Source organism: Gopherus flavomarginatus, chromosome 2, assembly GCF_025201925.1.
Source record: "Gopherus flavomarginatus isolate rGopFla2 chromosome 2, rGopFla2.mat.asm, whole genome shotgun sequence".
In the NCBI taxonomy this organism is placed as follows: Eukaryota; Metazoa; Chordata; order Testudines; family Testudinidae; genus Gopherus; species Gopherus flavomarginatus.
The window spans coordinates 20,774,470-20,797,544 of NC_066618.1; the positions used below are offsets into that span (position 1 = coordinate 20,774,470).

The window sequence follows — 23,075 nt, forward strand, 5'->3', positions numbered from 1 at the left end:
ACTCATTTATTGGGAAATCTCAATGGTTTTCTATCTGATGGCACTTTAGTGAAGTTGTTGTTGTTTTTGCAACTAAAAGCTTGTGTACACTGCCCTGCAGAGATGTAAACTACAGTGCACACTAGTACACTGCACTATACCTCCCCCATTTGGATGCTGTGGGCACAAACTAAAAGGTACCTCATTCACACTGACAGAGTCCTAAAGGGGAGTTACTGCACAGCCCGCTAGCACGTGCCGCCCTTCACACCCCACAGTCTGAACGGTGTGGCCAGGGAGACAGAGTCTACATGGAACAAAAGTTAAGATGTTTTCAAATCTGACTGTCTGAAGTTAAGCTCCTATATTCATATTTAAACACCTCAAACATAAGTGGCCTGATTTTTGGAAGCAGCCAACACCCACAAATCCCAGTGAAGCTCACAGGAGGTGCAAGTGCTCTGCATCACTGAAAATCAGGTGACTTATTTAAATGCTTCCATATGATTTTACAAGCCTATATGTAGGCACTTAGGCCTGAGTCTGATAGGTTGAACATTTAAATGCATTTCAAATACAAAGAGCCTCTTTCTTTAATCTGTTGCACCAGTTTTCCAGGACAAGTATCTATGATAATTTTAAACAGAAATCAAGGTGTCTTCCCCCACCAATATTCCAAAGTTTAGTTTTTAACATATTAACCTAGAGGGGGCAAGAACTATTTTATGCAGAACTATTTTAACAATAACAATCAACTGGTTTTCCCATTACTATAAAAAAAGCTAAATACATTAAGTGTGTTTAACACTTCATAAACCTTTATGCTCAAGGCATTAACTTGCTGCTTAATCCATAGATAGCTTGCTGTGCCATCCACTTATGACATCTGTCTGAACTCAGATGAAATGCATGCTTTTACATAAGACAAAAAACAATTTTAAGATGGACATGATATAACTGTGCACTCCTTTCAAAAGTTTTCAAATCTATTTTCTTTTTATTGTCTGCAAGTTTACCTTCAAGAACAACAGTATTCTTTAGTTTCTATGAAAAGCTAAGCCAGCTATGATATTAGACTATTTTTTCTTGCTTTACTTGAATTAAGAGGACTAAAGCCCTCTAAAATAATATTCCTTAAATCCAAATTTTAAATGAAACCATGATCTTCTGATTAACATTTTAAAAAAGTAGTGTATTTTCTAGAACATACCTCACAGCTTTTACCAAAATGCATGATCCCTGCTATTTATATGTAGGCTTGGAAGGATTACATTTTTACTGGTAAATGCTGTTAAACATAAATTTCACCACACACACACACACACACACACAAAATATTTCCATCAATAATAATAGAAATTTACACACAGGCAAGGAAAGAAAAATACTGCTCGCACATTTATCAGGGTTTGATTTAAGGATATTTATTTTATATATTTTGATGTAATTTGGACAATTTGTGTTTTTTTATGGTTTTAAAGTTTTAACTTTTTGAATCTTAACATCTACTATTATTAAATAATCGTTGTCCGACTCCACTCTATCTCGTGCAACTGTGAAAATTTAAAATTTACAAATTGAAAAAATGCTTAAGAACAAAACATCTATATTATCCATCGAAAACCCCAAAAAATAAAAAATGGAATTTTGCCCACCCTATTTATATGTATAATTCATGGTGCTCTGGGACTTAGAGAAGCTATACATTCGATTTCAGCAAAGACTGTCAGAATAAAACTATGAAGTCATTTATAGTTCCTGAGAAACACCAGGGAAGTTATTTTAATATATATCCAAAGTCTAACTTTTCCTGGGTCATTTCATTTACATGCCTGCATCAAAACATTATGAAAACATACAACACAGTAAAAATACTTCACTGTTATGATACTGAAATATTTGTATTAAACTTACCCAGTGTTCTTGACATCACTGGCAAAGCAGAGCTGAGCACTAAGATTGACACACAGTTTCCAATTATCTGTTGTGAACAAGAACACCACCATCAAAATAGGTTTTTTGCTGAAAGAAATATGGCAGCTGAGCTCTGACAAAGGACAGTTTCTGAAAGCTACAGCCTGTGAATTAGACTTAAAAATGTAATTTTATTTTAGATTATGTAAAATTAATTTGTTCTTGCTTCTGCTAGACATCTCCAATAAGTGTCATTCGCAAAATGTTTACCTCCAACGATAGACAAAGTCAGATACTTATTAAAACCAGCAGAGAAATGAATAAGCAAGCATGTAATGCTACATTTTAATCTATAAACATGCTCACCACAGGCTTTCATAAAAAATAGTGACGGCATAATTTGAAGCAACTATCATTCATTTAAAAATTTAGGCCTCAATCCTGCAAATACTTTATGTGCTTACCTTTATGCACATGAATCATTCCATTCGCTTTGTGATGACTCGTGTGTAAAGTTAAACATGTTTTAACTGCTTGCAGGATTAGAGCCTAATTATAAAAAGGCTAAAAGACAAAATGTTTCCTTTCCATTGAGTTTTGTCCGTAAATTGAAACTAACAATCTAACAGCATAGCAATGTTAGATTTTTCTGCAGTTTTACTGAAACTGAACTTATGTTTCTGTTCCTGAAAGCAGTTTGTTCAGCTCCGGTTCTATAACAATTAACAAGTAAATAAAATATCTGTTAAAGATCGCAAAGTAGAAACTTTTGTATTTACTTATATTTTGTTTTTTTTCTGAACTATTCTTAATATACTGTAAATGAAAACTGAGCAGACATTATGAACATTTCAAAGCACACATTTATTAGTGATGCTCTTTTGCCTTCACGTACTTTCCTGCTGCCAAGAATTCCTGGCAAGATTAAAGCAATACGCTATATTTGAGAAGAAATTTCTTAAACACTGGTATACACTGAATATTTAATTAAATCCAAACCCTGCCTCCTGCTTATTGATTCCCTCCCCCTTGTCAGCTTGTGGGAATATTTTGTCAGAAACCTATGCGTCTCAGCATTAGGTAACAGCATTTGTTATTCTGAAACCAATGCCAAACTGGTGAAAGTCAAACTAGACTCAGACGGCAAAATGTTGCTGAATAGAACTCCTCAGTCTTACTTTAATTACTCAAATTTGAATTACTTTGTACTACTTGTAGCAACCAAGTTCTTCAGATTTCAAACAAGCTCCCTGAAGTACAGTTAGCACAATCAAAGTTACTCATTAGCAATACGTTTCCTTGGAGGGGGATGGGCGGGGGGTCCTTTCACTAGCTTTTCTATAGCTAGTTAACAAGCTCTGCTATTCCAGGCTTTTTACAAATGAATGGATGCCATCCAAACTAAACAGAGCACATCCTTTTTCCCACTCATTCAGCATTTTGAAAATCTTCCAGTTTGTGTTTACGCAGCTTACAAACAAATACTGATCACTGCAAATGAGCCATTCAGGGCAATTACTAACTAAAAGAGCCAGTTTGTCTTGGGTGGCAAAAAAAAAACAACAAAAGGGGGTGGGGGGAGGTGCATCACTACCTCAGACTTTACCTTACCTTTGTCATAGTTGTGTCATCCTTCCTGGGAATGAAATTTCCAAAAAAGCGAAGACTATAGAAGCCGACGACAGAGGATACCATAAGATAGCTGTGAGAATCAAGGAAAAAAGAACCTCCAAGGAATGCAAATTTCACTCAAGTTCTCAGCAGTCTCCTAAAAGTCTTAAGAACCAAAGAAAAAACAAAAACACTTCGAGTGCTTGAGGACTGACCTGTCTCTTTCTTCTTTCTAGGCAAATGTCTTAGTAAACTACCAATGTCCCAGAAAATTAGACAGAATACTTGTTAACAGACAGAATTCTTACTTAAAGAAAGGATACAAAATCAAAATGATTTCAAGTGCTGCTCCCACAAAACCAAAGGTGGATAGGGAGGCACTTCCTATTCCAGGCCCCTACAAGGAGAAAAATACTTTGCATATTTTAATGAGATACAAGCATTAAGTGTTCAAAAAGTTAACTTTTGTCCCTAGCAAAACTCTAAAATCCTTGGCTGAAAGGTGCTATTATAGATGAAAAGTATCATTGTAAAATAAAATATTTTCCTGATACAACTCTATAAATTCAGGGTGATCTCAATTTATTTAGGCTCACATGCTTTGTGATTACATTAGCTAGAATTCAAATTTAAGTAAGCCGTTTTAATAAAATGGGAAAACAATTAGGTTTCCAGCATTATGATTTACATATGTATCACATCTATACCCCATATTATATTTTATATACATTTTCACTCCCTAAAGCCAGACTCTTTTTACTGTATGTAATGTTAACAACAGAACAGCAGCTTCTACTAAATGCAGCTGTGCAAGTACAAGACCTGACTGTATGCATGCAGGAAAAAAAGCATTAACCACCAGCAAAAAACCCAACAATGTCACAATTAATGCTAACAATGAGCTCTCCACTATTTTCTTTAGATAAAGTATTTTCAAAAGAGTAAAATTAGTGTTTCATGTGTAAAAAAGATATGAAAACACAAAAGGAAAATGGGCAGGGTTGTTTTACAGGTTTTTAATGGATTATTTTCCTATTAAAATCTATTACTACTGTACCATTTAAAAATTCAAAACACCAAAAAATAAAAAAAAATAATAAAAAAAAAAAGATACCAGCCTCAGGTTCCTGACGGCACTCCATTTACCTGTGTTTTCCTTCTCTATTAGTGGGCTTGATTCCGCTGAGAGGTCAATGAGATTACTCATCTGAATAAAGTTATGCATGTGTTTAAGTGTTTCGAGGACTGAACCCAGAGTATTAATCTCAGGTGTGAGATACAGTGTTTTTAAAACCAAAGTCCAGTCTCTCACTAGAATTTTTACAAGAAAGTCTTCTGAACACATCTCTGAAGTTTTCAAAATAATAAAGGAAAGGAAGTTTACTTTACCCCTGATCCTTTTGGCATTGCAGTCTCATCAATCAACAGGCAAAGAATGTTGCAGGCAACTAAGAGAACTGAGATGGACTATAAAGGAGAGACATTCTGTCAATTCTGAAGGCTAACATTTAAACAGTGTTTAATGTTATGTAATTTGGTGAAGACAAAACATCAATATATTTGTGAAGAAAATTTGAGGAGGGAAACAAACAGATTTCATATGGTTTAACATACACGTTATTAAAAACTATTAAAATTAGCCCCCAAGTAACTGAGAAGCCTCTACATACTGGAAAAAAGATAGTGAAATTCTTACCGTCTCAATAAGCAGCAGTATCATAACAGCTGGATACACTAAATTCCTCTCCCACGCAGAAGCTTTTTTTCTCCGCTCTTTTCACAGGGGAAAAAAGGAAACTTAGTACCATAATTTGCATAGTCTTAAGATGGTCATTTTTACGGATTCATGTTCTAATTGTATGTAACCTTCTAAAACAACTGCAGCCAAAAGAGCTGGGTACCAATCAGTTGACAGAACATTTATATTAGAATGTAGCACAGAGCAGTACAAAACCAGGATCTCAAAACCATCATGAAGCCCCATTAAAGGAAGCCAATGGAGCTCCCGTTAAGTCGGGTTTTATTTTTATCAATGTCTAATGCTCACAGTTACACATCAACGTAAGCTGTCAAATTGTACGGGTGTTTCTCTAGCATGGCGCAGTTTTTCAAATTTTTATTTTGTACGGCACACCCTGTCGCATACTTGAAACTTACATTATTCCCTCACACCCTTTTGGATAGCTCTATGCTCCAACAAGGTTCTGTAAGGGTGGTGTTACAGTAAATGCTGGGATATTACAAGGAGCATAAGCTGTGTATGTAGATTTTCATAGAAAAGAAAAAGGTATAACAGTAAGGCCCTACTTGAATCGTGGGATGATCTTCAAATAATTGCAGCTGAATTGCGGACAAGAAATGGAAAAATCGCAGAAAAGTAATAATAGATCTTTATTAAAAGCGGTATTTTGGAAAAACCAGAGTAGACCTATTTGTTTAAGAAAAATTTGCTGGAATGATATAAACATTCAAATATTAGGTTAAGCCTGCTAATTTTTTTTGATAACCAGACATTTTGCTGTAACGTTATTACATTCATTTTTAAAAACACATGGCTGGTACAATATAAAATTTAGGAGACTTAAAGTCTTAACGAATTGCTGTAGAAATCAAGTCCAGTCACTTAGCCTTTTACATGGATTGATTGTTAGTGCAGCACTAATCACATACTCAAAATGTATGCAAAATTGTGGACTGTGCAAATCAGCTAATTAAAATCAAAGTTGCAGTGGAAGCCTAATATTGTGGGATCAGCAATTTCCACAATATACTGAATGAAGTAGGGCCTTATATTACAGTCATTTATACTGAATAGTCCTCCTACTCTTGCCATTTCAGGTTTCATAGTCAGCATATAGATCTATGATTAATTTAAAAATTAGATAATGGACATCACCATTTAGGCTAAAAATTAACATTTACTTACCACTCAGGTATCTAGGATATTGCAGTATTTCCCTACACTTAAAATAGTAATAACTGCAGTCTTGGATGCTATGCGGTAACTTGGAAAATGTCAATTTTAAGCAGCAAACATTGCATATAAAAGGGTGACACCCCTGACAAGTAAAGAAATGAAACAGCAGCAGAATGTTTTAAAAATGAAGAGTTTTATTATTTTTGTTAAAAGTCTCACTTAAATCACTCATTTAAAAAAAAAAAACCTAGGGGAATGTAGTGTCTCACTCCTCCCAAATGATCAAAAGCATGCAAATGACGTATTAGATGCTATGGTGTCTGAACTGTATCTGTTTTAGGAGTGATATTTTAATACATCTTTCTACAGAAATATAAAAAGCAAAAGCAAAAATTCCCATTGCACATTTTCCAAATCTATTTTGTTAAATGTCTTTGTGCTATGATGATGTGTTGTCTTACCTATCTGTAGAAACTCAAATGAGTACACTTACAAACATAGGCTTAGGATCACAACTGATTTCAAACAACTGCAAATAATTTCGGCATACATTAACAAATTTCATCTGATACCCTAAAGAAGGCTTCTTATTAAATTGCCAACTACAGGAAGCTATACAAAATAAATGCTACATTACCTAATTTTGTTTTCATGCTCTTCACATTTTCAAGTTCCTGTCTCAGCTCCACTGTATTGAACTCCATAGTAGAAGACATACCTGTTCAAAGGCAAAGACATGGGGATTTTATTTTCTCAGACGATTAATATTCCCACAAGAGAAACTATTAAAACAGTGTTTATATTTCATTTCATTTCCAAGCAGTCATCTTACAATAACAATACTCATCTTTTGGTTCTAGAATTGCAAGCGGCTCTTTGGGAGATGGAAAATAGCTTCCATAAAACAAAGGTTTGATTGGAAGTCCTCTTGTTTTGTTGAGCAAAAGGTGTCTTTCACACCAGAGGCACCACAGAGCGATCTGCTGGGAACCCTTCCTATATCTCTAAGCAGCCATAGAGGCAATGACAGAGGAAAGTAGATGGTGTTGAATGGTGTTGCAGAGAGCTAAAAATTATGCTACACTGGTCTGACGGACGGCAAGACTGCATCGTGCTGTTGTCTCAATACATTGTGACATACCATTATTCAAACACTGCAATACAATCTCTGGTGGCCCTTCAATATATTCAGGGACTTTCTATACCTATGTTTGAAGATGAAGTGGATCTCTGCCTGTAAGACTGACCATAGTTATTTTAAAGAATAACTATTTTAAAAGGATAGAATGGTTTCCTTGCCTTTGCGTTCAAGGAACACTGGCAACAGAGAACAATGATTTTATGAACCATCAAACTGCAGCTTCACATACAAATCTTACAAAACTGAACTGTGACTTCAGTGGAGTTCCTCATATTTGCATACGGAAGACACTTAAGTATCACGCTAGTCTTCTCTTTGCAATGCCTTTTTACCCTCACAATATTTTAACCAAATATGTCAAAAGTAAAAAATAATATAAAAAAGTACTAGCAGGTCCTGTTGTGACCATCCATAGCTGATTTCCTTCAAAAGTATTCTGTATAAAAAAACAGCTTATACAATTTTAGCAATCTGCCTTCCTTTGCTCAAGTTCATGCCCACTTGTTGGCTCTGCAGGTTTGACAGCATAAAAGGGGCCTTACATTAGAGCTATTTATGCAGTATATCATGACTTGTCTATGGATTGTTTCTTGTATCTGTACTCCTTGATCCGCGTTTTATGAAACGTAGCCCTTCAAAAAAAAATTTTTTTTTTAAGTAGTAGTAGTTTTGTCATTCATCTCTCTCTCTCTCTCTCTCTTAGTTGTAACACCATACTTGTCACTACAGTATTTCAACCTTTATACCTTGAACATTAAATTAACAATTAGAGCAAAAGTTTGGATATTTCAATACTCGTAAGTCAAAAAAACACACTGAAACCATTCCATCCTTGATGGCAAACTGAAACAAGGAGTCTGCAGAAATCAGGAAATATGGTTCCCAGTGTGTCTAAGGGCTGGGGCGGAGGAGAGGGCAGGGAGTAAGCTACCACTAGACTCATTCCCCCTATCCACTAGTTGGCTCATCCCATGATCCTGTCTCCTCTGGGAAGTGGAGTAGGAAGCAGACCATTATACTCCCAAAGACCTCTATGCACAAAAACCTGGTCACACATGCCACACCATATATATGGCTCTTGCTATAGTAAGTGTCTTGTCTACTTCATCCAGAATTTGGTACGTCTTTATGAGCCACTCCTCAGTCATTGTGAAAAGGAGAACGTTTCCTAACCTAACACTAATAAAGAGTCCCAATAGAAATCATGATTCTCTGTGTGGTATTGTTTGTTTCTTATAGAAACAAAGGTTTGACTCAAGTTACTTAAAGTGATGCTGGACTGTAGCTTTGGTAGCATAGGTGGTTTGCATGAGTACTTTGCTGAAGCACCCTTAATGGCAACCAGAATTATACATAACTTTCCAAATGCAACCTCACTAGTTTTATACATACTATTCAGGTTCTTATACCATGCCCATCACTGTGGTATCTCATGCCTTGTGAGGACACAATTTCAAAACACACTGGCATTTTTTATTACAGAATATTGATATGGCTTAATTTCAATACGGTTAAACATTTATCCCAAATATGTATTTCAATCAGTAATTTTCTTCTGGAAAAAGTTTAACTTCTGCTTTAAATTAACATGCTTAAGTTTTGTATTTACCGCTATATAAAGAAATTTAAATTTAAAAACATTGTCTTCCTTAGCAAGAAGCCCAATTCTATCCTTGCGTACGCATAAACTCCCACTGACATCACTGACCCCCTAAAAAGCCTAGTAATAAGGGCTGAACAATAAATAAGTCCTGTAAAAGGTATTTAGTACAAATCTGTCTTCTCTTTATTCTAGATTTCCTGAATTATGTGAATTATAAGAATCTAATTTCTCATGTTTCCAATCCATTTTCTTAAAATAAATCTAAGTTTTTAAATTTATTATAATCTTTAGTTTTGTAAGCTTTTATTTTGCTGTATGCTCTTGACAGGTTAGCTTGAGAGGTCTAAAACTTTGCCTTATTCTCTTGTACGGTACCAGACTTACGGAATGACTTCTATTCAGTCAACAAGTACTTTTACTGTGAAATCCTGGCTCCAATGACGTCAACAGCAAAATTCTGACTTTTAAGGCTGAAATCCAGGCCCCATTAATTTTTTGTACAAAAGTTAAAATTAGCACTTGATACTTATCGTTCTTTGCAACGTACTTGGAGATCATTAGAAAAAAAATACATATCTTTTGAATAGAGGTTATTTTTTAATACATAATTTTAAGGCTTAAACACAACTTCCAGTGACATCAATGGAAGTCTTTCCAACAATGTCCATGCTAGCTGCATTAGGACCTTAATATTTACCCTGATAGAGAACAGGAGTCATTCATATGACACAGCTCTTGTAATTCTTCCTTAAAAGTGAAGGCAAGTAACTGGTTATTCTACAAAAGAATCATATTTTACAAAGGAGACAGTAAGGCAAAGTTTTAGATCAGTCAAAATACTATTTGATGAGGATGCAGCTAAATACTTAAAGGTCTACAACGTATTAATTTATTTCAAACATGCACAAAGTTCAATGTCAGCATTGTCTAGCCAATAAATCAAATTGGTAGACAAAACTTGTTTGGACTAGTTATGAAAAATTAGAAGGGATTCTCCAAGAAAACCACAAAGCAGCTCATTTAAGGTCAATTTAACAGTATTATTTTGTTTTTCTTCCAGCCCCGACATAAGATTTCAGTACCTCAAAGGAAACTGTAAGAGTATCTATTTGCATTCCCCCTAGGTGATTGGCAGTTCAACACCAATTAGTTCAAAATTACACTGTTACTAGCGTGCAATAAAAACACCACCTTTCATCTTTCTTACATAGGTAAGGATACCTTCAGAGCCAATAACTTTGATCACGTAAGTATTTTTGATCCTGCTCCACCCGTCTCTTTGGATTCAGGAAAACTAATAGCTAAAGGCAACTTTTTTTCTCTTTTAATATAAAAAAAAAAGTCCCAGCTTTATTCTTCTTCTGTAGAAGTGATGTGGATATTGAAACATTATATGCTGGAAACAGAAACACTTTGAGTATCTCGTCAATAACTAAAAATGTTAGGGTAGATATCAGAATTGTCAAACTTTTTTTTTTTCTTATGACTTCTGGCTGTTCGTTAATGAGATATATAGTTTACTTGCAAGAAGGTATAAAGGAATTAATATTCATAATTAAAATTGTGTAATGCTATAATTAGATATTTTAAAAATATGGAAGGATTTATGAAAAATTCAGTCTACTGAAACTCAGTCCCAAACACTTCAATTCATAGCACTTATGGAGTATATAGTTCAGAACACTTTTTACTGCTTCACTGATTAACTAACTAGAATGCTTACTTAAATTAAATCCATTAATTGGGAAAGCAGGCTTAATATTACCACTCTTAACGCTGCTGAGGAGCTGCTGTGTCATAGTTACTGCAAATCTCCATTATAATGCATTATCTCAGGTATTTGTTATTACAACAAAAGCAAATTCACTCAGGCAGTCTCAGGCCATGGCTACACTTACAGTTCTGCAGCACTGGTAGTTACAGCTGTGTTCGTACAGCTGTGTAGGGCCAGCGCTGCAGTGTGGCCACACTGACAGCTACCAGCGCTGCAGTGTGGCCACATTTGCAGCATTTGCAGCGCTGTTGGGAGTGGTGCATTGTGGGCAGCTATCCCAGCATTCAAGTGGCTGCAACGTGCTTCTCAAAAGAGAGGGGTGGGGTGGAATGTGACAGGGAGCATGGGGGAGACAGAGAGAGTGGATTTTTTGAGCTGACACTGTTCTCAGCTCCCTGCCTTGCAAGTTCTAAGGACTGGAAGATACACAGTGCCTACCTTCAATCATTTTAAAAGTTTTGACCTTTCCCCCACCTGTCTCTTATTCACTAAATGCTAATTATGCGCTCCTAAATAGCCGTCAGACCACATAAACAGTTGCTCAACATTACCCCTCCCCCCTCTTTCCTCAAGCAAACAGCTTTGAACATTCCAAAACAATTCTCCTGCCTTCCCTGGCTCGCTCGCTGGAGCACAGAGCAGCTGTGTTTGTTTTTTTAGCAAGTAGCTACGGGGAGATCGGAGTTCAGCCATTTTCTGGTTTGTTGTGGACAGGAATTCTGGGATACCTCCTTACACCCCAGAGGCCAATAAAAGCGCTGGTGGTGTCCACACTTGCTGACCAGCGCTGCGTCACCAGCGCTGGAATCGCTACACCCGAGGCAGACCAGGTGTACAGCCAAAGCTGCAACCAGGGAGTTGCAGCGCTGGCTGTGCTTTGCAAGTGTGGCCACATCCTGAGTTGCAGCGCTGTAACCCCCTCACCAGTGCTGCAACTCTCCAGTGTAGTCAAGCCCTCAGTGGTATACCTGCAAGTCACAAATTTTGATTTCCAATGTCGAAGAGTCAAATTTTACAATGCTACAATTAGCATAGCAGCTTACCACATACACTTTTACAAAAGAAAAATCATGTGGTGAAGGTGAGTTACTAAACAAAAAACATGTTTTGAAACAGACCTAGAAGAATTTCCCTGTAATCTCGTCTTGGAACCAAAAGTACAGATGCTTTAAGGGATTGTAATTAGTATAGCTGAAATTGTTTAAAATGAAAATAATTCTAACTTTTTGTTCAAAAACTAAAAAGATATTTTGTTTTATTAATTGCTGTGATTTTAAGTTCCAATTCCCTCAACACTAAAAACCTTGTTAAAAAAACCTTTTAAAAAAGAGACTATTTTTCTATTATTTGTATGTATTAAGATACCGGGGGGGGGGGTAACCTCAGTGGTTTGACCATTGGCCTGCTAAAGCCAGAGTTGAGAGTTCAGTCCTTGAGGCGGCCACTTAGGGATCTGGGGCAAAATCAGTACTTGGTCCTGCTAGTGAAGGCAGGGGGCTGGACTCAATGACTTTTCAGGGTCACTTCCTGTTCTGAGATAGGTGGCAAAAACAAAGCTTCCACAATCTCTAGCTATTGCCACACAAATGAGGTTTCTATTTAAACTGTACTTTAATAATTACTGGCAAAAAAATTAAGAATGAAAAATTGCTTGCTTTATATAAAAATCTCTCCACTCAAACCCTATTTCCATACTCACACTTGAGCTACTGCTCAGCTAAATTAATCAATTTTCACTGGTACTTCCAACATCATATTCTTTCTACTATATTAATTTAATATTTCAAAACTATATTTAGTGCAATTAATTCCCCCACAATCTTAAAGATAATTGGTGTTCAATATGTCACTTTTGATCCTATTTATACACAGTAAAAACTCAGTGTCACTGGCTTATAATATTATCACTTGTACAGTGGTGGAAAATACTCATTGCATTCAATTAATGAACTTTTTGCTCACTGATCACTTCACTTGTGGCTATAAGGTGGTTTTTCTTATCTCTACTGAAAGTGCATTACTACTTCTTGACTTTTCCCCAAAATATCAATACAAGCTCCTATAAATATAATTTTCCTTGCAACCCTTTATCAGTTATAATGCAGTTTTTACTGTGAATTTTTATTACATCACTGAGTTGTCTTTTTTGAAGCCTGTGTATGTGTTATCTGATTGGCACCAAAAATATGCTTGGCACTGGACACTATGCAAAATAAAGACAGTACCTACTCTAAAAAGCTTACAGTGCAAAACACACAAAAGATGGGAATGATTTAGAGGTGGTTTGTTTTTAAATTATAAACTTCTTCTGGGCCTCACAAATAACCTCTAATCGACACCGAATTAAGTTGTATTAATTTTTCCTTAGTTTTTATTGTGAATGTTTCTGTAATATTTAAATTATACTTGAAGAGAGTAAGCAACTACGAACAGGGACTAGACCTGCTTCTGTACCTGTATAACATCTACCATGTATGGGACACTGCTGGGAACAGATAATACTAACAAATAATCATTTATAATATAGTTGCACAGCCTTGAAAGCAGCATCCAAAATATCATTTTTAGCCTTCCTATTATATTCTCTTGGTGAATGGCTGATGTTATGCTAAGCAAACTGTAATGAATACTTGAACAACTAAAAGGCCATTTCTCCATAAAGTTTCTGTACACACTATAAACATTGTCATGACAACATAAAATATTCAGCAACGAATATTTTACAGTTACTAGCGAACATCAAACACCAAGAACAATTATAATTACCCCATCATAGCTTCAAAGAGATTCACTGAACACACCTTTGTGTGTTATGGGTCTAAAAAGCTCATCTATGCAGCAGCTGCTGTAAACACTATATGCAGTATACTCTCAACCTGCCTCAAATGCCTATGCAGGCATATGGGTGTTACAACGTGATCAGAAGGCCAGTAATCTCAGTTATTTTGGACCAGGATGGGGAGTGAATTCCAAAATTCCATAAAAGGAGGAGAGTTCAGAAACAGAGTACCCCATAATTCAATCTATGAATTGCCCTTCGGAACTGAGGGTATGTCCACACTACCCTCCTTCTCTCAGTGGTGCGCTTCCTCATCAACAGTGCTTCCGATGACTTAAGAGGGGCCATGGGGGTGGGGGTAAGAGACTGGGCTCTCGGCTCCCTGCTGGGAGCCTGGCTGTCCCCAGGAATTCGGCTCCTGCTCCCTCCTGGGAGCCCGGCAGCTGCCCCCGCCCTCGGCTCCCCAGTCTGCAAGCCTGGCTGGCCGGGCAGCCTCCCAGGCACTTGACTCTCCACTGGGAGCCCAGCTCCCATGCCCAGAAACCGAGCAGCTTCCAGGCTCCCATTGGGGAGCAGAGAGCCAAAAGCCCAAGGGAGGGGGAGCAGTCCTGCCCCTGGTGGGGAGATCCTGAGGGCATCAGTAGTTCGGAGTCTCAGTGCAACCAGGCTCCCAGTGGAGAACAGGGAGCCCTGAGTCTGGACAGCACCAGGCTCCCTGCAGGAAGTAGGAAGCCAGGACCCTGAGGGGCAGCAGGACTCCCCCTGGGGAGCAGGCAGCAGCCTGACTCAGAGCATGGAGCCTGGATAGCAACCTGCCTGGGAGCTGGTGCCAGGCTTTCTTGTCAATTTAACTTGACAAGCACAGCAGACAACAGCAAATATAAGAAACTCACAGTGTCTACATGGACACTACATCACCCTAACTACACCAACATAAGCCCTATGCCTCTTGTGTTGGTAGAGTTATGTCAGTGTAGTAGGGCACTTACATCGATGGGAGCAAGGTTGTACTGTCTACTTTGTTTCAACCTAACTGTAGCATAGATCAGGTCTGAGTGAGCAAAGATGAAGAGAAATTGGCCCTAACGATAACCATCATTGGTTTGATGTAACTGGAGCTTTGACGTCCCTTTTTCAAGTTCCTCATCCATAAAAAATGACAAAATTGTTAAGCCATGATATATCACAAATCTTGTAATTTTAGAGGGAGGAGCTGGGCAGGTGGGGGGCGCAAAGGGTTAAATTTCTCATGCCAGAAAAAGTTCAGGAATTTTATGATGTTTGGTTTCACTAAAAATGGCTATGATTTCCCACTATTCTTAAGACTGAAGCTACAGATCGCAGACAGTAATGATGGCCACTGTTTCCCTACAATTTTTGCAGGTGGAAGTGACACTGCCTCTAGTAAAGATGGCTACCAAGCCCCATACTTCCTGAAGGAACTGAATCCAACCTATCCTCTGTTGACTAATATACGCTGGCTAGCATACATATATATTATGCTGACACTACTACCCACAATATTTATTCCAAGTATTTAAATATGCATATTATTAAACATTAATATAGCAGTTATCTAGTCCAAGTTGGCTTGTATCTTTATTACAGTCCTGTTCACTTACACTAAGTATTCCATATCACCTTGCATTAGCTAAAGTAAACTTTGGTTTAAATAGATAGGAAAAATTTCAACATAGAGAAAAGGCATTACCCTCACAAATCTATCCATCCTGGCACAGGCTTAGAAGGTGTCTTCATGCCTCTTAGTATGTGGAATGCATGGGTTTTCGAACAAAATTCAAAGGCAACACCATGGTACCAGAAACAAACAAGGTAAAAAGTTGATTCACTGAATCCAGTTTCAGGTGAGGTATATAGTACCTTTTACTGGTAAACGTGTAAGCAGGGTCTGAATGAGCTCTCCCCTGACATCTAGTGATGAGCTGAGGAAGGGGACTTTAGGATCCGACCTAGTTTGCATGGTGTGTTTGACTGGTGTTGGATCAAAAGTTACTTTGCTGTTGGGACAGAGGTTCTAAAGGATTGTTATTCTTGTTGTGTGAATCAAGGGCAGCTGAACTGTGCTTGGCATACCTTGATTGAGGGACTAAAGTGCTCCACTTAGGAAGAAACAATCAATCATTTTCACACATACAGAATGGGAAGAGACTATCTAGGAAGGAGTATGGCTGAAAGGGATCTAGGGGTTATAGTGGACCACAAGCAAAATATGAGTCAGTGTGGTGCTGTTGCAAAAAAAGCAAATGTGATTCTGGGATGCAATAACTGGTGTGTTGTGAGCAAGACACAAGAAGAAGTCATTCTTCTGCTCTACTCTGCGCTGGCTAGGCCTCAACTGGAGTATTGTGTCCAGTTCTGGGCACTGCATTTCAAGAAAGATGTGGAGAAATTGGAGAAGGTCCAGAGAAAAGAAACAAGAATGATTAAAGGTCTTGAGAACATGACCTGTGAAGGAAGGCTGAAAGAATTGGGTTTGTTTAGTTTGGAAAAGAGAAGACAGAGGGGACATGATAGCAGTTTTCAGATATCTAAAAGGGTGTCATAAGGAGGAGGGAGAAAACTTGTTCATCTTAACCTTTAAGGATAGAACAAGAAGCAATGGGCTTAAAGTGAAGCAAGGGAGGTTTAGGTTGGACATTAGGAAAAGTTCCTAACTGTCAGGGTGGTTCAACACTGGAATAAATTGCCTAGGAAGGTTGTGGAATCTCCATCTCTGGAGATATTTAAGAGTAGGTTAGATAAATGTCTATCCGGGATGGTCTAGACAGTATTTGGTCCTGCCATGAGGGCGGGGGACTGGATTCGATGACCTCTCAAGGTCCCTTCCAGCCCTAGAATCTATGAATCTATGAAAAAAAAAAAAAAAAAAACCTCAACAGCACGTGGTTGGCAGGGGTCATGGGTGCCAAAGCCTAGCGGAATTGACAGAGGGTGGGGACAGGTACTTGTACCTGGTGATGTGGGTCCTAGACACCACTTGACCATTTCTCTCTCCACTGTGTAATAACAGAGAGGATTAAGACTCACCTGAGAGTCTTGTTGCACACCAATAGAGCTGAAATCACAGATAACCCGGCCTAAGCATTAGGCCTGCTTTGGGACAGTGTCTCTGATGCAAGAGACTGCCTAGTCTGCACTAGCAGTGAAGCTTCCTCATTAACAGCTGAAATCACAGAGTTGAAATCACAAATCTGAAATCACTTGAAAGCTGTGTTAAGTGTCAAGACGTTCCAGAATGGCAGAGGGGTTGGACAGCAAATGTCTGGCAGAGAGTGGGAGATGAGCTAACAAAGATGCACCTCAGAACTCTGGATTGTCCAAGGACAATAACTGAGTGCGGTGTGGTGGAGGGAGAAAGAAGGGGCATGTTAAAAGAACTTTTAGTTGCTGGCCTTAATAACCTGAAGCAAAAGGACATTGCCCAACCTACTCCGGGGTGGGTCTTTTGCTTATGGCTTTAGGTTCATGAAACCTACTTGTGGTGTTTTCCCAAATTAATGCTGGATTACTTCCCTCTTTTTATTAAAAGTTTCTTTTCTACACTCAGACTCAGTGCTTGAAAAAGGAGAAGTGTTGCCTCAGAGGCACCCAGAGGGTGGTGTGTAATTGTCCCAGGTTAATGAGTGGGGGCTCGAGCCAGTTCTGTGTTGTATCATTGAAAAGGAACCCCTAGATATTGACCCTGGCCCTTGTTGCTGCCGACTACAACTGGCAGAACGGTTGCACAAGTAAGGTATAAAAAGATGGCTTTAAGAACGTAACTTTGGGGAGCACATCTTCTGTGTAAGGTGAATGTAATATCACTATACAGGACTGCTCTTTGGACACCGGTGTCGTATAGAACCTTTTTCCTGAACCACATTAATACACCAGATAGACATTGATTATTTGGTCTTGAGCATATTGTATAACAAACCAAAGTGCGGCCAAGCAATCCATTATACAATTTATCAACACCTTGGTGAAGATGGTAGCACTGCATGTCCCAAACAGAAAACAACAAGGGGACAAGGGAATACAGAGTGAAGACTGAAGGTAAGAATGCAGGAAAATAGGGCAAGAGAATGTCAGTGAGGGCAGAAAACTAAAGGGAAAGTGAGGAAAAATCCAGTAGAGTTTGCAGGAAGGGGTTGACAAGAGGCTGGCAGGAGAGGAAGATAATAAAGCCTCCCCTGAGTGATTAAAGTGAGATACCACAAGGCTGAGTGCAGGACCTGTGTATAAGGGCTTTTTTCACTCTGAAAATGGTCACACAAGTTGAGGACGTATCGTTTCTTCATTGGGTTAAAAATAGAACAATTAAAAATGTAAACCAAAACACAACTTTTAAAAAAAAAATCATAATTTTTAAACAAACTCAAATTTTTGTGAAATCTTAGTGTTTGCAACATTATACACATGTACCTCAACAATAACTGTTTATGAAGTGCTCTGAGATCACATGAAAGACCCAGCAGAAGAGCAAAGTTACACTAAACGCAGGAACTACTTAAAATTTTCTGACCCTACTGTAATGGATTACTTTAAAATTCTCTATTGGGAGCCTCTGGATTGTGGAAAGCTGCTCTGACATGTAAAATTTAAGCTAATAATTTGTTAAAAAATAAATCAAGGACCACCAAGTGATCACTCATCTTCTAAGCTGACAAAATACAAAAATCCTTCCTCTTTACAGTATCCGGTGTCTTATTAGTAACTGGATTCCTCTCCAAATTCGACTAAGAATTTACTTATAGGAATTTAGAAATATGTTTCATTGTAGTGGCAAAACAACTGACTTGTTGCTAATTATTCTGAGCCTTCACATCCCAGACAGACTTCCTGAACATGATCAGAAAACCACCAATAACAGATATTATAAAATAAAACAGGGAGGATCCTCATGGTCCTGTGCAAGTAGGGGCATGGAATAGTTGAAACGAGTGAAGGCGTACAGCTTCTAGGACAAGGAAAGAGAACCTACTCATTTTATGGTGAAATGAATGCTCAAGACCAGGAAGTTCTGTTTTTCTCTGGTTTAAATATTATATTATTACACAACACATGTACCATTTAGTCTCCTCTGGATTGCTTCTTCCTCTAAGGTGATGATGTATATCTGTTCATCCAGGTCTTCAAGGATCTGAAATTAGAAATGCAAATGTTAATTGATATACACATTCATTTATATGTGATATCTTGCTTGCCTGAATATATTAATCTACTTTTTGGATTAAAACCTACTTTTAAAGAAAATATAAACATTACTGGTACAAGAAGGCTGCATAAAATATTATCACATTGTCTATGACTAAAGATACTCAGAACTCCAATTATAATCAGATGGTTAACTTTCCCATAAGTTTTTCTTTTGGTCTGAAACTTTATTTAGTCTCCGTGCAAAGGAATTTGGGGGGAAGGGGGGTTGGGGGAGTTTAAGCCAAATTCAGTCATTTAAATTACACCTCCCAAAAAATTTAAATCATTTTGTGCACAAAAAATCAAAAATGGCCAAAAACTTATCAAACTTCGCATTTGACTAGACTACAACAAGGAAGAACTGAAGAGTTTTTAAAAACAATTACTGTAAAGTTTACATGACAAATCAGTTTTCAGAGAGTCTGACATTTCAAGTGGCAAAATTGCCAGCAAAGTTGCGAAAAAACATGCAATTTTAGTCACGTTGTTAGGTTTTGTGTATCTACAGAACACTTGAGCTTAAAAAACTTCATAGGTGTGGAAATGCTTAATGCTCTCCAGTGTCACAGGTAGGGTTTTAACAGTCATTTCATTCCCAAAAATAGTGGGAAATGAAATTGAAAAAAATTAATGCTCTCACACTGTCATCTCCATGCCTTCTTTCATGCAGCACTCGTGTATAATATAAGCTTCCCTGAATTCACACATAAGGCCACTACCATGTCCACACATAAGTCCCTCTTACAGACTCATTTCTGCCATGCTGCCTATAGTGAACTAAGTTCCATAGTACCATAGGCGCAGACTTCTGCTCGCACCGGTGGGTGCTCGACCCCCCTCTGCCCCAAGCCACGCTCCCTCCCACTCCCATTCCAACCCCTTCCCCAAAGTCACTGTCCCAACTCCACCTCCTCCCTGCCCTGGCCCCGCCCCTTCCCCACCTCCTCCCCTGTGCGTGCCACCTTTCTGCTCCTCTCACCTCGCTCCTGGAGCCTGCTATGCCACCAAACAGCTGTTTGGCAGCAGCAAGCGCTGGGAGGTAGGCGGAGAACCGGACACGCAGCACACTCAGGAGAGGAGGCGGAGTGGAAGTGAGGTGGGGTTGGGAGGGGAGCTTGGCTGCCAGTGGGTGCAGAGCACCCACTAATTTTTCTGCATGGGTGCTCCATCCCCGGAGCACCCATGGAGTCAGCGCCTCTGCCTAGTACATAAGTTCCCTATTGCTTTTCCTTTTCCCAACCTCTCTCATTTATTCTTCGACTGTGAGTACTTCACAGCAGGGACCAGGCCTTTTTAAGTGTTTGGAAAGTATCTAACACAAAGTGGGCATTACCACAAATAAAAAATATCAATTATTAGGAGTATTTAATTCAACCCTAGTGCATAAAATATATTAAGCAGGTCAGCTGAGTTGGAAAAAACAAATACCACAATAGAAAAGTTTTATGAAGAGCACAGATATCATGCTATAAAATCAAGACATTCTATTTCTTACCTATTCAATATTTCTATACTAATTATGAAAACTTGGCGGAATTAGACATCAAAGTTACTATCCATGTTATATGATTGCATAAATTCAGTGATTCTAGAATAAGTAAATACATATGGTTTACAGAATCAAGCATTATAAATTAAAATAGTCATTTAAAAACAAAAACATGCAAAATATTCTGCAATCAATCCCAACACGAGCAACTCAGGCCCTACGAAGACTTATGTAAATGCTTAATTTTAAGCATGTTAGTAGTCACCCGATTACTAAAGTTAAGCACATGTATAAATCTTTGCTAGACGGGCCACATTGTGTAAAACATGGGGCACTGGCTTTAAAGTGCAGATACCAGAAAATTTTGCAGCCCAGATGCACAGTCAATTACCATTGTTTAATATGTGCAAGCAATTCATTTTGCCAAAAGACATTTGTCTGAATATGGCCATGTTACTGTACCTTCTATTTTAAAATATTGTCAAAAGTGTAGTAATATATTGTACTTACTGTTGGCTTCACCAGCAACTGACCCATCACTGTAAACATTCGTGAAAGCCCCACCGGCGTGCATACTGCAGAGGAAAAAGATATAAATCACCTGGATTAGTAAATGTACAGCAATTATATATTTTGAACATACTCTTACATATAACTGAATATTGTTCTTTTTCAGCTACATTTTGATCAGACCTCTGTACTCCACCATCACACTAGAAATATCACAGATATTACAGAATATTGAACAATCCTCTGGGCCTGGTTCTGAGATTACAAACTGGTGATCCAAAACTTTTTACCAGCATGGAGCAGAATGTCAAAGATCCCTTCATTTGTTTAAGCTGGCTACTCTTTACATATCTGCTGCCATATACTTTGAATAAATGGTTAACTGCGGCTTTACACAGATACATGAATGTAGATTTGATTCCTATCTTATTAAGCTGATGATAGCTTCAGTAAATTTCTCACAAATGTTTAAAATCGCCTCTCATTTAATACACTACTAATGAAGACATTACCACCAAAAAAGCCTTTTAAACTAACAAGTTAGATGGTTCTCAAGAATGGTGTTTGCACACATTTTGGTAGGTATGGCCATTAGCTGCCAGTTGTAACAGATCTCCAGTGTTGAAACGTCATGAAGAACACCTTTGCCTTCAAACAGTGTCTATAACGTGAGTATGTGGGAGATGGTAGAGGTGATGATTTGGAAAGTGGGAGAGGTGAAGACCTAAATTTAAGACGTTCATTATTAGAAAAGGCATTCTTGTTTAAGACGACGGTATAGAAGAATGAAATGGATTGTTCCTTTCCTTTTACTCTATTTTTATTAAACAGTATTTCAGTACGAACATTAAGAGTTATGTAAAAAATTTCAGACTTGGTGCCTAAAACCAGACAGCTAAATCCAAAGTTCTTCAGGTCTGATGAAGTGACAGTTGCTGGCCCTGTCCTTTGTAGTGAGCCAATTACAGAATTCCCACAATGGCTGTACCCTTCTCATCTAGAATTCAGACAAAACTTATGACAGTCAAAAGGAGAAGGCCACTCTCCCTTTCTTAGTAACTGCAGTGAAACATGGTTCAAATAATAATGGAACTGTGGCCTCTCACTGGGATCTGTAGCTTTACATCATCATTCCCCTCCAATGGGGGAGAGAGTCAGACTTTAAGTGGTCCTGGCTGATCAGAGGTAGTGACTGGATGTACAATAGTCAAATGATCCACCAGTAAGACTGGCCAGAACCCAGGTCCAGGTCACCATGACCAATGGGTCAGAAATTTTCCTTTCTGGGTATATAAAGAGACATTTCAGGTGCAATAGGAGGGAGAATTGTCTAATGACTATAGCATGAGACTGAGTTCTGGATCAATTCCTGTCCCTGACTTGTGCAATGCTGGATTTTTCCCCTACACTTTGTAAAAATGTGGATACCCTGTAAGAAGCATGAGGATTAGTTCATTTCATTTGAAAATTGCTTTGAGGTCCTGAGGTCCTAAGATGAAAGATACTAATCGTACTGGTTTACATATTTCAGGAACCAAAAGTTTGAGGTATAAGCTTTTAAAGAGAAAAACCTCCATGGGAACACAGATCTACCACTAACAAAATAATTTAGAAAAAAATCTAAGTGAAAAAAGCACTTGAGAAAGTGTCATAATACCTCTAATTAATTCTTTTTTCATCCTCAAGTTATATGCAGTAAATTCACCTGAACCTCCTATGACCTAAAAATATTACTTTTCTTCTACAATAGTCAGGAAAATACTTACAGAGAAGTAATAAACATCCCATCAGTGATATACAGGAATATAAATAAGGGAGGTAGAATTCCCAAAGATCTGTAAAGAAAATTTTCAACACAGTGATAGCCTATTAAATATATGCTGTTTATGCTCTATTTGAATCTATTTACTAGTAGTTAGCAAATACTAAGAAAATTTAGTCTTGAGTCTGACTGGCTTAAAAACTTAGATCTTTCCTTCAGTTAAAACAATTTAAGGAAATGACTTTCAGGATTGCACAATACAATTTTAAAAAGTAAATAAAAAATTAAGTGATTTATAAATTGTGGACAACAATCTCCTTGACACTTTGGGAAGAAAAACCAAATCTTAAAAGCTACTTGAAGAACGAACTTCTAACATTAGGTATGTAGACACTGC

The 23,075-nt window shown here is 37.9% G+C and overlaps 1 protein-coding gene across 5 annotated transcripts in view; it reads right to left on the minus strand.

Annotated features, from left to right (window-relative positions):
- LMBR1 (limb development membrane protein 1) overlaps window positions 1-23,075 on the minus strand; it is a 132,179-nt gene that overhangs the window by 11,998 nt on the left and 97,106 nt on the right. For 4 of the 5 annotated variants that reach the window (XM_050942262.1, XM_050942267.1, XM_050942265.1 and 1 more), the window contains 9 exons: window positions 22,683-22,751; window positions 20,917-20,981; window positions 18,789-18,861; window positions 7,059-7,139; window positions 5,201-5,277; window positions 4,894-4,971; window positions 3,828-3,901; window positions 3,505-3,595; window positions 1,894-1,960 (listed from right to left, as the gene is read on the minus strand). In XM_050942262.1, coding sequence (XP_050798219.1) covers window positions 1,894-1,960; window positions 3,505-3,595; window positions 3,828-3,901; window positions 4,894-4,971; window positions 5,201-5,277; window positions 7,059-7,139; window positions 18,789-18,861; window positions 20,917-20,981; window positions 22,683-22,751 — 675 coding nt within the window. Of the gene's footprint in view, window positions 1-1,377; window positions 1,533-1,893; window positions 1,961-3,504; window positions 3,596-3,827; window positions 3,902-4,893; window positions 4,972-5,200; window positions 5,278-7,058; window positions 7,140-18,788; window positions 18,862-20,916; window positions 20,982-22,682; window positions 22,752-23,075 lie in introns of those variants that run through there. The other variant, XM_050942263.1, reaches the window with a different exon arrangement.